The 16,746-nt window shown below is 34.9% G+C and overlaps 2 protein-coding genes across 4 annotated transcripts in view; one reads left to right on the plus strand and one right to left on the minus strand.

Annotated features, from left to right (window-relative positions):
• Positions 1-16,746, minus strand: part of LOC143914166 (serine/threonine-protein kinase unc-51-like) — a 39,225-nt gene that overhangs the window by 4,231 nt on the left and 18,248 nt on the right. For both annotated transcript variants that reach the window (XM_077434261.1, XM_077434260.1), the window contains exons 2-5: positions 14,951-15,127; positions 433-646; positions 286-359; positions 39-199 (exon numbers count right to left, since the gene is read on the minus strand). In XM_077434261.1, the coding sequence (XP_077290387.1) occupies positions 39-199; positions 286-359; positions 433-646; positions 14,951-15,127 (626 nt within the window). The remainder of the gene's footprint in view (positions 1-38; positions 200-285; positions 360-432; positions 647-14,950; positions 15,128-16,746) is intronic.
• Positions 3,160-5,764, plus strand: LOC143914920 (uncharacterized). Of its 2 annotated transcripts, none has more exons than XM_077435325.1 (5): positions 3,160-3,414; positions 3,483-3,780; positions 3,863-4,144; positions 4,296-4,479; positions 4,568-5,764. In XM_077435325.1, the coding sequence occupies exons 1-5, from the start codon at positions 3,368-3,370 to the stop codon at positions 5,452-5,454; spliced, it is 1,698 nt and encodes a 565-aa protein (XP_077291451.1). In that variant the 5' UTR covers positions 3,160-3,367; the 3' UTR covers positions 5,455-5,764. The 2 variants fall into 2 exon arrangements, with proteins under 2 accessions (XP_077291451.1, XP_077291450.1); XM_077435324.1 differs by having other exon boundaries at positions 3,178-3,414; positions 4,553-5,746.

The following is a 16,746-nucleotide window of genomic DNA, read 5'->3' on the forward strand; positions in this document are numbered from 1 at the left end:
ACACATTAAATGTTAACAAAATAATAGTTCAAGCATACTTTGGAGATAAATTAGCATTTTTCTCATAGAACATCTTCAAAGCTTGTGGAGTGTGAGCTTGGAAAGGCGCCTTGCCAGTAAGGCACTGGAAAATAATAGTGCCCAAACTCCACAAATCTGCTTTAGCGTCGTATTGAATGGACATTATAACCTCAGGAGCCTACAAAGAAAACAAAATAAAAAAATAAAGTAACCATTTATAAAGTTGCAGTATTCAAAATTATGTAGATTGGATTTCATGTATACCATATACATAGGCGATCCGCATAGAGTAGCTGCCATGACCCCGTCTTGTAAAAATCTGGCAAAACCAAAATCAGCTAAAACAAAATCAATGAAAAATTAAGTAAAACGATTGAATTTATCTATTGATATTCTGATAAATGTGCATACCTATTTTGAGCCTGATTTCGCTCGGCTGAGGGTGGTGTCTCCCGGGAGCGTGCGACAGAAGAATATTTTGCGGTTTTAAGTCACGATGCACCACACCCATATCATGGAGCGCACGCATAGCCCCACCTAATTGCCTGACGAACAACCTGATGGTGTCTTCACTTAAGGTACCCATCGCTCCAAGATAGTCCGCCAAATCTCCACCATTGCAATACTGTTAACGAAAAAATATATTTATTTATTTAAATAGGCACACATACAGAATAAAATATAAAAGAAAATAATAATAAACACAAATAAAACTATAATATTCCATTTACAGTGAGCACCACATGGTAATATAAAAAAGTAAAATTACAAAAACATCATGATTTAAAAAAGAAGAAAAAAGAAAAAGAAAGTGAATAAGCAAATCAACCACAGATTATTTTCTTCACCTTTGTCCTAAAAATACTAAAAGAGTCACTAAAGAGGTCGGGACAATCATCTAAGCTATCGTAAATACGGCACATACGAACGATTGCAATATTGAACGAAGTGTTGCTTTGACAAATTGGTGGATAAAAAAGATTTGTACATCTGGTGATTTTGTCGTGTGACAAAATTTGGGTTCTTATGCCAGGGCCAGAAATGACTTTTTCCCAGGGCCCGGGATTCCTCTCGGCGGCCCTGCCAAGATCCACATTTAAGTCAGCTTTCGATAACTGATAGTTCCGAAGGCTATAAGAAAACACAATAGGGGACAGCGACATAATAATAAATATAATCGTTGAATTTTTTTATCTTTATAGTAATATAAAAAAATAAATGTATACTACATATATGTACATACATATATTCATATACACAAGGTTATAGGTTTTATATTTTTCGTTTCATATCTCGTTGGAAATTCCCAAAAGTTATGAAACTACATTCGAATGAAAGATTATAGTCCGTCTTTCGGAAGCTTTCGCCGTGATTAAATCAGTGTTCTGACTTACACAAAGGAGTTTATATAATTTTTTTCATACATTTGGTAAATTTTGCGGCACGATATATAAAATATACATACATATACAATGATGACACGATAGGGACTATTTTTCTATTCAATGTATGGACAAAAAAATTATAATACGTCTTTCAACTAATCAGTAATCAGTTAATAACAATTAGTGACCAGTTGATGATTCACTGATTTCGCTTTGAATTTCAGGTGAGCCATATTTGGAGATTATCTAATCGATAAGTTCTAATCGAATTACAAAAATAAATAAAAACTAAACATCACAAATTTCTACGAAACATTCCCTATCGGAATATCCGGTATTTGAATGTTTGGGTTTGGGGTTTTTACAATACCCAAGTTGACACATGCAAGCGATATTATCGATATTTATCAAGGTTTTTTTTTCTCACCAATTAATTAATTAAAAAAAATAATACCGGCAACACCGGTATCATCTCTTTTTCTTTCGGTTATACCGATATCGAAAATTTCGGTATTTTTCGGTGGCCAATTTGGTGAGGAACCGTTTTAACAGTGAAATCAGATAAATTGGTAAACTCTCGATAGGAAACGATCGATCTGGAGTCGCATACATATATCCAAGGTCTGGTCAGCAACGCCAGACCAGGGTTCGTGACCCATGACCCCTAAATTGTTAGCATTATACAATAACCACTGAGCCATGTTATGTTGTTGTTTTTATACGTTTTATCAAAATTAGAATTATTTTACAATAAATTATTTATATATCTCTATACCAGGGGTGGTCAAATTTCATGTTACTACGAGCTTCATAAAAGAATCCGGGGAGAGCTGGAGAGCCACAGTAACTTTTTATCGGGGGAATCATAAACGATGAGAAAATTCGGAAATTGTTTTTTCTCTCACATACAATATATGTACATATGTTTCTTATATACACATAGATGCAGAGTATTTATAAAAAAATAAATGAATAAATAATAAAATAAATTATTTATCGTTTCTTTCAATTACTAAATCTTTTTATTTCATAATTACATACTTCTGCAGAAACAAAACGAACAAACACAGCTAACTGTGGATTGTCTTGAATATCTGTAGATTCGTCAAGAACCAAACTGAAAACTACATAGGTTTTCAAATGATTCTTTAGCTTTAACTGATTTCAGTAAGATGCTGTTCTGCTGTGTCACGTAAAATTGGAATTTGGGATATTAATCTGTATGATTAGAATTATTTAAGAATGGCTGCATTAAAGAAACCAAAGCGTAGCAGTTGGGCAACGCTGCTCTATACTATTGAAATTTGCGATTTTTGTTTGCTGAATTTAACGGCTACTACGTTTCTTATCAAATTCGGAAAAATATGGTGAGTTCTTTATTTTTGCAGCAATAAAATAACTCAAACAAGATATAAAAACGTGATCAGAGTCTCATTGTACATAAGAAATCTATATTTACAATCTTTGTATTTTACAAATGTCTAATAAATATTAATTTAAAACATTAAAAGCAAATTCAATACAAATATGAAATTGATATTGAAATACTAGGAGAGATATAATAATATTCATAAGAAAATTTGGAATTATATTCTAAGAATAATAAAATAAATTTATTCATTTTATAAGAAGCATTTAATTTCAATTCACAGAATTTTTACTGTTGTAATTATATTATAGAATAAATATATCGGTAGACACAAAAGAACAAACTGTAGAATTTGAGCCTTATCTTTTTATCATATGCAAACACATGATATAAAACATTACAGAGATAACGTTATCAATATCTCTCCTTTTTCCCCCCTTTTATCCCCAACTAAAAGGCAGTCTTTTGGAAAACCGTTGGTTAGTAATCACCTTTATTATGTAAAGCACCGGAAACGACATAAATAATATAGATTCAATCAAAAAAATTGCAATACCTGCTCAGAAACAGCTTGTGAACATTTATTGAAAGAATGGCCAAGGCTTATTTGACTTTGATTTTTGTTATAACTTTATTAATGTGAGTAAAATCGGCTATATATCAAAATTATAATGTAACGACAATTTATTTACAGAATTACTTTTCAGAGAATTGAACCACGCAATAGACTTATGGAATATAAGTGAACTAAAAAATGAAGGATTTATTCCATCAAAAGAAAATCGACTTGAAAAAAGAGATGCAGAACAGGTGGGTTCGTTCGATGAAGGCAGTGGAGATGAAGATGATAAAGTAATTCCAATTTTAAAAAACATAACAGAAAAAAATTTAAATGGAACAGACCTGAGAGAACTATCGGAGGATATGTTGGATGAGAAAGAGAATTTGGAAAATTTAAATACTCTAGTATTAGACAATAATGCAATAGAAGCCATTGACACAGAGGTATACATATGTACAATATTCATATTTTCGTAAAGTTTAAAAATTAATCTAATAAATTGTCAAATCTATGATATACTTTTAGGTTTTTATAAATTTTTTAAACTTGAAACACTTGAGTATGAAAGATAACAAATTGTCATCGTTGGATACTGAGACGTTTACAGACTTAGCAAAATTGACAGAGTTAAATTTGGATAAAAATCCACTGGAATTACCAGAAAATTCACACTTTTTGACAATAATTTCTCTGAGGAATCTCACAATGTCCGAATGTAAACTGACATCGATTCCAGAAAATACCTTCGATGGGATGACGGGACTGGAATTATTGGACATAGGCAGAAATCCGATTAGTGAAACCACGGTATTTATACGTATCTCACTTATAAAAATAGCATTGTCTTATCAAACATACTTAATACTTAAATTGATATAGTAAATATTTTGTAAATTAATCGATAAGAAGACGAGATGTACACAAACGTCATAATATTAAAAATTAATTATAATTTCAGCCCATTACTAAAGGATTATTTGAACCACTGAGTAATTTAAGCACGTTGATATTGCCTTCTAGTGCATCAGACGACTTAATGAAGGAAGTATGCAAAAGTCACGCATTGTTACAGAAGATATGTGTGGATATGTGTGATTCCAGCAAAGATCACTCTTGCAGTGAGCAAAGTCCACCGAATACTGGTAATTGAAAATTTGCAAAGGAAGTTAAATAATAACGGACATAAATGCGGAAAATATTAGAATGTTAACATAGACTTCTATTTTACAGAAGAACCTTCAAATCCATTATTGAAAACTACTATTGCGGAAGAGGGAATAGCAGGAATAAAAAAAATATCAGATGAAGTACATGAAACACTAGTTAAGGTAGCAGTTAGCGGAGTTGAGGCAATGCGAAAAGTATCTGATGAAGCTACAAATACAGGAGATGTAATAAAAGAAACAGTAGCTAAGGCAATAGATAAACTGCCAGGATTAGTTAGACAAATGCCAGGGATGTCCGAAAAAGCACCTGAACCTCCGGTATTAGTAACTGAAACACCCAATAAACTGCCAGGATTAGTTAGACAAATGCCAGAGATGTCCGAAAAAGCACCTGAACCTCCGGTATTAGTAACTGAAACACCCAATAAACTGCCAGGATTAGTTAGACAAATGCCAGAGATGTCCGAAAAAGCACCTGAACCTCCGGTATTAGTAACTGAAACACCCAATAAACTGCCAGGATTAGTTAGACAAATGCCAGAGATGTCCGAAAAAGCACCCGAACCTCCGGTATTAGTAACTGAAACACCCAATAAACTGCCGGAAGCAACACCAGATATAAGTGATAAAGAGCCCGACATATTAACGACATCAGTATTTAAAGCTAAACCTAATGACCAAGGAGATAGCCAAACAGGAGGAGATATACTTGCCTCGTCTAAGTCCGGAGTGACGAGTCAAGGTATTAACGGACCAGCAATTGGCATTATAGTAGGAATAATCATTTTAGCGGTCGTTGGAATCGTTCTCAAAAAGAACTGGAGCAAAATAAAAGGCAAATGGGATTCCAATTCTACACCACAGGCTAGACAGAATGCAGATATCCCAAGAGTGAGGCAGCCGGAAGAAGTGCCACTCAAAACAAACAACGACCAAAACAATCCAGTTTAAAACGTCTTCAAAGGAATGAATTCTAAAACGTTCATATACGACTGAATTAAATTTGCATCAAAGTATTTTCCTTAATAGATATAGTCTCATAATTTTCGAAACATTAAATGGATAATTTTACAAGTTTTAAAATTTTACTTCTATGTACATCAAAAACATGAAATATTAGCAACAATTGTTTTGTATAGAGGATGAATTACAAACATTGTAATTATTATATGTACGATTTATTGAATTGATATCCATACCATGTTAACATTAATTAAACACTGAATAAATTATTTTCATAAATAAAATCGAATTTCGATTCAATATCATCATATTATGTAAAAACAAGAGCATTTTGCACTAGCAATAGTGAAAGCAGAGAAAACTGAATGCTGTAATTTGCGTGATGGCACGCTCCATCACTATGACGAACTATACTAGCTAATGAAACTTTTCACAAAAATATTTCTGATATGTCACATATTTTCATTCTACATAGTGACTATTTACATTCGCACGTCAGGCTTCGAAGCGATCAATATTCGCACAACGTTTATAACCATTTTTATTTTTTAGATATGCGCTTCCATTATAATGCAATCGATAAAATACATCACATACATCGTACGAAATCTAAATTAAGCACGACACGTGCACTCGAATCATCAACATCGTCATCATCGGAAAACTATTTCACGAATTATAACAGTTGCGCGGGTGCTTACCGCCATCTGTATACATATTTTAAAAATTAGATAACCTATCTATCTACATGTCATATAAAGTATTTGAGCGTTCGCTTATTTAAGTGTCGTGCGATAATTCAATTTTTTTTTATATTATAAATTTATATATAAAAAAAAATCACGACTTTATATTTAACCGATAATAAAAAATTGAATAAATATTCTCCAAACCAGTGTTTCTAAAAATTTTTTGTGCAACGCCTCACTTCAGTACCTCGAAAATTTCCCGTGTTCCCCTATAATAATTACATATCATCAACATCGTTTACAGACATTCGCCATCCATCTCCAACATGCTTCCATTCGTCTTTGTTTTGAGCAACTCTCATCCATCTCATCAGTCATCACACCCATTTTTCCGATTTCATCCACTCATCTCCCCTGTGGCCTTTCTTGCACCATTTTACATTCTCTCAGGTACCTCGCAAACACTTCTTTAGTCCATCTATTTTCTAACTACGTGACCACCCGATTGCCATTTCAATTTCTTTACTCTCACCATTACATCATCCACCTTTGTCATACTTCTAACCAACGTATTCCGTTTTCTATCTCTTGTGCAGTGTTCCACACTTCTTTGAATGCGTTGGACATTATGCAGCATTCATATAGTTCACCAAATTCTAAAATTAAATGAATAAACCATAAATCATTAATACATCTATCACAAACCAACACAAGCCATCAATACAGCCTCACCGTCTCTTTATTTTAATTGATTCATCCATCTGAATTGAGAATTTACTTTTCAATAAGTTGTATTTCTACATACTTAGCCATCTCATATATTCTACATATTTACTGCTCAGTGGCATTTCTTTGACATCTTTGTCATCTATTTCCAAAACTTTTTTGAGAATAGAAATATCATAAATACATAACTAGCTTCAAGATCTCAAATTTTGCTAGCATTCCGTGTAGAGAACAATTATGTTTTCAAATTTATCAATTGCAGAATCAAAAATTAATTTCAGCAGAAAAAATGGAACATTTTTGCCGTCCCCCACGTAGGCGTGCGCGCCCCACGTCTGTTTTGCGCAACTCTCTTCTATCATACCCCGCACATTTTCCTAATTCCGTCTATCCATCTTCCCTGCGATCTTCCATTTACCCTTTTGCATTCTCTTGGGTACCATTCCAGTACTTCTTTTGTCTACCTTTCGTCCATTCTTCTAGGCACGTAGCCCGCCCATTGCCATTTCAATCTGTTCACTCTATCTACTATCCTTGTCATACTTCTCACCCACGTATTCTGTTTCGTGTCTTTCCTCTTTATATCAAGCATACAGCGTTCCATACTTCTATATTCTAATAAATACATACATATTCTATTGCATGTTTCATACGAATATCAATCATTCTCCAATGTCACATGGTTTGAGCTTCTGAGTACCGCTGGATACGTTCTGGACAAAATGAGACAGTCGAGATGATTAAATTTAGCGAGCAAACGAACACATCAAAAGTAAAGGTGTATTATTTTCAAGCATATAAAGCGCACACGTAGCAGTAATGCACCAGTAGGTACGTGCAGCATCTTCTGTATTCCGTCGCAGTAACGTTTCATTGTTTGTCCAACTATGTACTTTCATACTTAAAAATATATTAATGGTAATGTGATACAAATCGAAGATAACAGGTAAATATGCACATAAAGTTTATTAATGTTATAATAAATAAATATTAACAATTGTAAGTGTTGGTGTTGTGCGTCTCGAATAAAAGTTCAAAAGAAAATCAATTTCGAAAATAACGGTGAAGAGAATGAAAAATAAAGTAATGAAAAAACATTAACGACGTGAAATCGGCATTGTCCGGTAAGACTTTGAACGATTATGTCCGGTTCACAAAAAATAAATGAAAAAAGCCGGATACGGTTAGAATTAATGGGAACGATCGACGTTAAAATGAGTCAAATCAAGCAAATGCGATCGATGTGATGTGAATTACTTTAAGTCGTACATACAAAATCGTACACACAAAATCGTACATACACACTGAATCGTACGGCACGGCATGCCTAGGTAGATTCCAGCTGTGATGGGCGCATCCTCATGTCATTGTTAATTCGTACGATCTTATTATTTCGACAAATTTCTTCAAATATGGGAATCACTGTCAAACCAATGTCAATACAAGGAAAATATATAACCGAAAACACTCCAGGGGATGAGTTTTGACCTGGCATAGATGAAGCGTGCTAGCATTTTTTACATGTGCAAATCTACATATATAATAAAAAAAACACGTACCATGTACCATCGCATGCGGTCCATCAATAACTTGTAATTTAGCTCCATACACAATAGGCCTGTATCGATAATGATGGCGACACATGTATCTGAGATTTGTATCACACGTCAATACTCACTGAGATCATGATGCATCATCAGTTTAATTCAAAACACGAAAATGACCTCCCCAACTATTGGGCTTTCGAGGTATCGACGTTTCAGTATGTATATCATTATCAACTGTATCGACGATACAGTTGATAATGATATATGTATGCTATTGAGACAATCATATACACATTGATATTTGTATCGCGATACTATCGATTCAGATCTCAACGTACATATATAAATGCACGCTTGGGAAAAACGAAATAAAAATGTGAAGTATGTAAGTTTCGTTTAGTAAAACACCGATGAAACATTGAGCAAAGGTTTTTAATCATAATAATTATGTACACGCATCTATAAACAACAAGTAGACCATGTTTTACTTAAGAACACTCATCGTTCGGTTTATAATAATCTTTATAGCATTAATCATAGAGTAAATATTATATGTATCAAGCTGTTAAAGTTATACGGTGAAACGATGACAATTTAACTGTAGCGGGGGGGGGGGGGGGGGGAGGTAGGTTAATGTTCCACATGGCAGTGCTTCTTTATCTATGCGACACATTGCACCGCAGACAAAATCATTTCTTTGGTTGTGTGACGAGGATTATCATTTTTGAGCGGCCAAAATTGACGCTGATCCTATTGGCTGTGGTAGGTTTCTACTAGCTACTCGTTTAAATTGGTAGATTAAGTAGTTTGTTGAGGGTCTTTAACCGGAAAGTGGGCATGCACGTACTCCGCAGTTGGGAAATTCCAGGAAATTCGGCGGCCGAAAACGTGGCCAGGGCAAAATGCGGATCAATAAGGACTACGTATGTACAACGGAGACGATTCGGAATTTTCCGCGGAAAAAATCCTGACAATAAAATATTTTTCGGATTTGAAATGCGAACATTTCATACTGATGCTATCGAGCGAAAGCTTTCATCCTCATATTCGTTAGAAGTATGTATTTTCTAGATGGGTTATATTTTGAATTTTCGTTTTCACTTTAATAATGGTAAAAATAAAATTAAAATTGGCACTATACTAGTAAAAATTCCATCATAATTTCAGAGGTTTTTCTCTTTGACAATATTTTACCTCTTCACCTTTACTAAAATTCTTTACAACTAGACGTATTAAATCAGATCCGATGAAATGGTAATAATATAATTTGGTAGTTTACTAGCATCATTTTGTCAAAGTCTGAATTGAATTTAATAAAACTAAAGGACGGATACTTATTAAGGCGCAGACACATAGAGAAGCACGTGTTTTTTTTTTTTAGATAGTTTTGCACATGTTAAAAAACGCTAGCACATCTGATCTATCCTATGACACCCAGGTCAAAAATCACCCCTCCTGGAGTGTTTTCGGTGATATTTTATCCTTGTATGGATAGGTTTGACAGTGATCGGATAAAGGCGATTCCCGTATTTGAAGAAATGTAGGAGAAACTTGTCGAAATAAGATCGTACGAATTAACAATGACTTGAAGAAACGCCCTTACCAGCTAAGTCATAACTAGACACCGGATAGTCACAGTGCTATCCAATGTTCCATTGTTGTAAATCATTTGTAAAAAAGGTTCGGCAAACCCTTAACAATGCATTTACAACCTTTGAACAATACGCGGCACCTTCTGGGTCCGGTGACTAGTTATGACTCATAAGTTATGAGGTATTCTCATAACCACGTCCATGTCGTACGATTAAGGGCGCAGACACACAGAGAGGCACGCGGCACATAATTTTTTTTAAATAGTTTTGCAATTTAAAAAACCGCTAGCGCACCTTATTTATGCTATGGCACCGCAGCCAAAAATCGGTGACCGGAAAAATACACTCGAGATAGTTGCACTCTCGAGACATCCAAACTTTCAAAGATGCTCAAGGAGAACTAACGCAATAGAATTCCAAAAAAAAGCGTCAAGGGGTAGTTGTATGTTATCCGAGGGTGCTAACCCTTTTTTGTAAAATTCTATTGCGTAAGTTATTTTTGATCGCTTTTGAAAATGAAGACTTCTTGAAACTGCGCTACTATTCAGTACAATTTAGTGCATCTTTCCGGGAGCCCGAAAATCACCCCCCTGGAGAGTTTTCGGTGATATTTTATCGATAATTTAGAGTGATCGATAACGGTAATTCCCATTTTTAAAGAAACAGAGGTCACCAAGAACGTTCCCGTGCCGTTCGATTTAGTGTTTGTGCCTTTATGGCAGAGCCAAACAACAATACACCTTCAAACAGTGCTGAAAAAACATATTGCTCTAATGAACATCCGCTGTGTAAATAAATCATTCACAGAAAAAAGAGAAATCAAATGTGACTACGGATTTAGTATCAAATTCTATTGGTTTTTTTTTATTTAAATTCAAAGTATATTTTTAGCAATTTGAAATTTCTTAGTGATGCGAACTCCTATTACTTTCAGTAATATGAATCGCAAAAAAAATCGATAAAAAAGTTTTTTTATAGAAAATTGTACCATGGGAGTTTTGATACCTCTCATTCCAAAGTACTTTTTGGCTAGAACCCACATAGTAAGACACATTGAGCATGTTTACCGCACAACGGGAACAACCTACTTATAAAACGTAAACAAAAAACATTAAGCTTTGTTTTATTTTCAGCGTCACTATAAAACGAGTGAATAGTCCAATCTAAACATAGTCCGTTCGCGGAAATGCCAGACAATGAATTCACTAAGTAGGTGGATTTTCTCGATTCACAGCATCTCAATCGTCGTTGCGCCCTTTATCCACGATACAAAACAAGCCAACGACTACAATTTGAGATATTCACGTGTGGCACACTTAACGTGAACAAATGCGACATACATAATGCGTATACTTTAAGTTCGCGTGACCGTAGGCATTTAGTGTACACCCAGTCTGTATGGTACAGGTGTGCCGTGACTATCGCAGATAGTAATTGTGGTAGTTTTAATAGTTAACCATTAAAAGTCCTTTACGTATACTATCAACATTCTTTAGCAATCGTCTTGCGTTCAAATCGCACGAACATGAAATCGGAGTGCGAAACTTGCTCGTATGAACATTGAAAAGCGGTCGTCTTCATGAAATCATGACATTATTTTAACCGAATTTGTAAAGTAGTAATTTGTAAAGGCCAGGTAGTCCCATCCGGTTTTTGTGCGATTAGTGAAAAATAATTTGTCGAACTGAAGAGAAATGCTCGAAAGGCGTCGAAACCAATCCAAGTGCGAATATTTAGATGGGACTTTTTTTATACGTTTTCTTTTCAGACATGGATTGGGTAGTAAATAATGAACTTTTGGAGATCTATTATTTTAAAGGATTTTTTTTGGACGTGCCAAATGCTATTTCGCCAAGCACAAAAACATCTCAAGAATTAGAAATGGTACCCATCTACAGCCTTTGTGGAAACTTTGAATAGGTAGTTTAACATAATAACAATCTTTGTCACCAAGGGATAGAAAAACAAGCTATTTAAGATAACAAAGTTTTTAAGTGATATTTCTTAAATCTCAACAGTTTCCATTTAAAAGTACCATAAATCTTTTGTAACCGTGATAAAATTTAAAACGATTCCAACGAATACTTTTTGTACACCATCGATTTTTTTAGACTTTGGTATTTGCTTATCTCAAGTCAAGTTTGAGGGTCTGTTGGCGTACTATTTCAACCGCGTGTCACAACTACAACACGTGTTGACCTCCAGCAGGCAAGGCAAGCAGAGTCAGCACGTTGGCCTATTTACATCAGCTGCGTTATTTCAAGGAGAGAACTCCAGGATTTGATTATACAAAGAACACGTGCCCTAAAGGGGATTACCGACGACTGTGCGACGCGGGGGAGGCATCTATTACACTGGGGTAGGTGAGTGGAGTCGTTTATTAGTTCTAAACACCCATAGGAATTGATCGATGTTCGATTTGGGCTATAAAATAACGTAAAAACGAGAAAGCTAAATTTGCATATAAACACGGGTCGTCTGTTCATCACTTGCGCGACCAAAGAGGAAACAGCGACAAAAAAAATGAACATCCCGTATAACGGCATCGATAATTTGGCGATGATGCCGCTGCGTGCAGATGAACCCAAATTCGACATGGATGTATAAAAAAAATGGCGGTTAATCGAGACAATCGTTCGACCGTTAGTCAAATTTACGATGTGATGTAATCGTTTATTTTATAGTTTGTTTAGAAATGAAACACGGATACATGGAAACATATACAATTGCAAAATTTAAGTAAACAGGGACACACTAGCGAGTGTGCATTAACCCTTGACCGACAATTTGTGGTTATGCAATGTCGATGAAGTTTATATACCTATATGTAAATCTTGTTCGGTATCTGAAAGTGATCATTGCTTCGAGAAGTTTCTTGGCAAGTCGGCAGTTTTGGCAAATAAAATAGTTTTTAAATTCTAATTCAAGTTGATCCATAGTCCCTTCGGAAGTATGGGATTGAAGAGACTAATTCATATACATAATTTTTTTGATAGAACTTTCTAATCGTCATATCTCGAGTGTTTTTGAAGTCGAAGTAAGCGCACGCGATAAGTAAATTTGATTATTTATCAGTTTTGACTAATTTGATTATATTTATTGCTGATGATGTGAAGGCCGTATATATCACGCTGTAAATGAATAGACATACATACATATATAGTGTTTATTTATGTATGTATGTACACACGAGACAAAAGTAAGACAGCAATCGCAAAAATATTAAAATTGCATATACTGCAACCGATTCAGTAGGTTAAATAAATACATCTAATTACAAGTAACACATCTATAGAAGAGGCAATAATGCGATTGCATAAAATGTAACATACATTACCGTTTAGCCTCAGATAAATAAAACACAAACCGAGATATCACCAATCAAAAATTTCGAAATATTGTATGTATCTATAATGCAACGGTTATCAACTGGTCTGCGGTAATTGCAGCTGTCTACAAAGTTTCTATGTATGTATTTGAAACATTGTGAGATTATATAATCACACTCCCTGCGATAAATGGGGACAGGAAATATGTAGTTAACTATCATATTTTCAACTACTGAAGAGCAAAGTTCAGGAAAGTGGTGATATTTATTAACCGAAGCCGTCGCGACGGAGATCAGGAAGCGAATCAGTCCTAAACTTAGGGCTGTCTGTTTGGAAAACATTGTATTGTAAATTTCACTTGGACCACCCATTACGTTTGCAGCTGCCGAAAAAATGAACCTATGCAGTTAGTGATTAGAAATCCAAAGTATTAAATTGTATGCATAGATATAGAATACATCTACATCTATGATTGTATGTCATCGACTAACTGGTAGTTTTGAGTCCGATAGTCGTATACCTTGTTAATTGCGTTGATGCTAACCACCGACGGGATGCCGAGTTCGAGCATTGAATTGAAAATAATTTATTCGGAGTATTTCTGCAGTAATATTGGTCAGACTTCGGATACTTGAGACTTCAAGTCGATCGTTTCCTATCGTTTACCAATTTATCTGATTTCATTGTTGAGACGGTTCCTCATCAAATTGACAAAAACCGTCCTACCCACTACGTCACCACTATTTGAATATAATTTCAAATTTATAATCTATATATTATGTAAAAGTCTAATACCGTAGGTGTCGCTCGGGGTAGCGCGTAATGACATAATAGAAAAAATATAATTAAAAAAGTTCTTATTTAGAACCAGGTTTGGTATAGAATATCAGCCGATTGGTAAGCATATCAATATTATAATTCTGAATTCGTATCGAATTCGGAATTGGCAATTATCACCTATACGCAATCGGTCAGACCTAGTGAAACACTTTTTCATGGAAGTTATCGCTGAGATAACCCTAAGCACTCGAAACAGGTCAAAGTTGCATTCGACACGATTTTTTCTTGGTTCCGGCTCATCCAACAAGCAAAACAGGTTTCCCCGGTACAGATAATCTTTAAAAACAAACAGAACGCAAGTCTTCTTTTTGGTAAAACTTATAATAAACGACTCGATGCGTGCAGAAAAGAGTTGAATACATACACATTACATTATAAACATTAACCGTTTCCTGCGCTCTATGCTGTTTTATAAGTGGTTGAGAGCTTTGACCCACATTAGGCAAACGGTACACGAAGAGTCCAGCGCCGAAGAACAAAGTTAAGGATGGCTTAACGGGAACAGAATACGCCGGCATTGTACAAATTAGAAGATAGTAAAACCATTTTGCAGAATTAAGAAACTGATTCAGTATGAAACAGAAGGGCAGAGTGGCGGCTGTGAAAGTAGGTGTATTATGGAAAAGTAAACGCTAGTCGAGTCAGTAATGGTACCCCAGTTTTACTATCCGACAGTTTGACGGAAAACAGAATGAAAAAAATAAAATGAAAAGGTTGAATGTGACGCAACGTTGGACTAGATCTGTACTGGCGTAACTTACTTCCATAACCAGGTACACGTTGAGCGGGCTCTCTTTGCAGTCGAGCAGCGCGACGACATTTTCGTGGTGCAGCTCGGTCAGCTCCTTCAGGATTTTTATTTCCTTGCCCAGTAAGTTCTGCGATTTGGCCAAGGACTTCTTGGTTATGCTCTTTATGGCTACGATCACGGACGGATTCTGCAAAATGAACAAAAAAATAGCATTAGATGGATTACGTTCGATTTATACCTGGAAGAGTTTTGTACCTGGTCACTAATGGTGAACGCTCTTTTAGCATCATTTATCGCATGTATGGTAACTTTTATGCTGGTAAAAGTGCATTTTCAACGTTGCAAAACACTATTTGTACGCTTTAATATTCGACTACCTTTCAGTATCTAGCTGATTTCACCAAGCCCAGAAAAGTTATTGAAGGACACGTGCCATGAATTCAACCTCTTATGAATTTCCAGGTGCCATGAAAATTTTTATTTATTTCAAATTTAGTATTTCGTGGATATAAAAGGAGCAGTTGAAGTGTATATTGAAATTGACAGTTTACGATGGTCCGTCTGTCAGAGCTGTCAGTTTAGAAGACACGATAAATCCGAGTGGGCGTTCAGTCGATGCTTTTCGCACCAAAATGTTTCAATATTGTCAACCTTGTCAATTTGCTCTCTTGCTTTGAACACTAATGGAGCGGTCTATTTTTATTTGAAAAGCACCCAGCCAACGCTGAAGACCAATCATAAGTGAGTTATAGCACCTATAACGTCATTTTAGCAGTTATCACACACAAACTCATAGATTAATGCGAGCAGTGTTGGTTCGAAAGATGCTGTATTTATATAGCTCATTCCATAGTTGCATGTGTGAGTGTTTAGTAGCTGGCTCGAAAATACTTGACATGTAATTACTAAAGGACGAGTGTTTATTAAGGGAATCCAAAAATACAATACACGTTCCAACAGTTTAAAAAGCAAGTGAGCAAAAAAAGATTTTTTACGAAGTTTAACAATAGCCATAACACCAAAAAACCATCATGCTCTAATAAGTGATTAGGGAAATACACTTTTAACTATTATTGGCAAATTTTTATCATCGTAGAAAACCTTTTTTTTATTGAACGTGTATTATTTTTTGGGATTGCCCTAATGACAATCCGATGTCTAGTAATTACATAGGTTACTACAAGTATAATTAACGTCCAATTTAGTTTCCAAGTTCCAATTTCAGTCCAAACCTAGTACTGAATATGAATTGTTAGCACACCATTGAATTTCACGTGACTTTTTAGGCATTAGTAGAAATGGAACAATTAATAAATTTAAATACAAAAACGCATAGAATTAAGTGTATTGGTGCAAATCGCAATTGTGACCAAACCAGGTGATTTACATTGTTTAGTAAGTCATCGCGACCGGGTAGCCTAAAATATTTATCTAGTCTTAAAAAGTAAAGTTCGTATTGCGAAACATCAAATAAATGATATTGAAAATACTGCACGTCTATATTATATATAATATATTATACACGCTACAATTTAATCGGTTTTTCTAGTTGGAAAAAATGATTCGAAGACAACAATCATCCAAGGACTTTGATACGTGATTGGTTCGTTCGGCAAAGCGAAACTGTCAAGCCGTAAGAGAATTTATAGCCAACGGAAAATCATGCGAATGTGTAGCACCTTATACATATGCATAGATACATGTATGAATTTTAAATCTAATACATGCATTCTTTATTACGCAATATTAATTTAATTTAATATTTGTATTAAGATCAGCAGGAAAATGTGTGCAACGTATATGCAT

The sequence above is a fragment of the Arctopsyche grandis genome, chromosome 7 (genome assembly GCF_051622035.1).
Source record: "Arctopsyche grandis isolate Sample6627 chromosome 7, ASM5162203v2, whole genome shotgun sequence".
Classification (NCBI taxonomy): domain Eukaryota; kingdom Metazoa; phylum Arthropoda; class Insecta; order Trichoptera; family Hydropsychidae; genus Arctopsyche; species Arctopsyche grandis.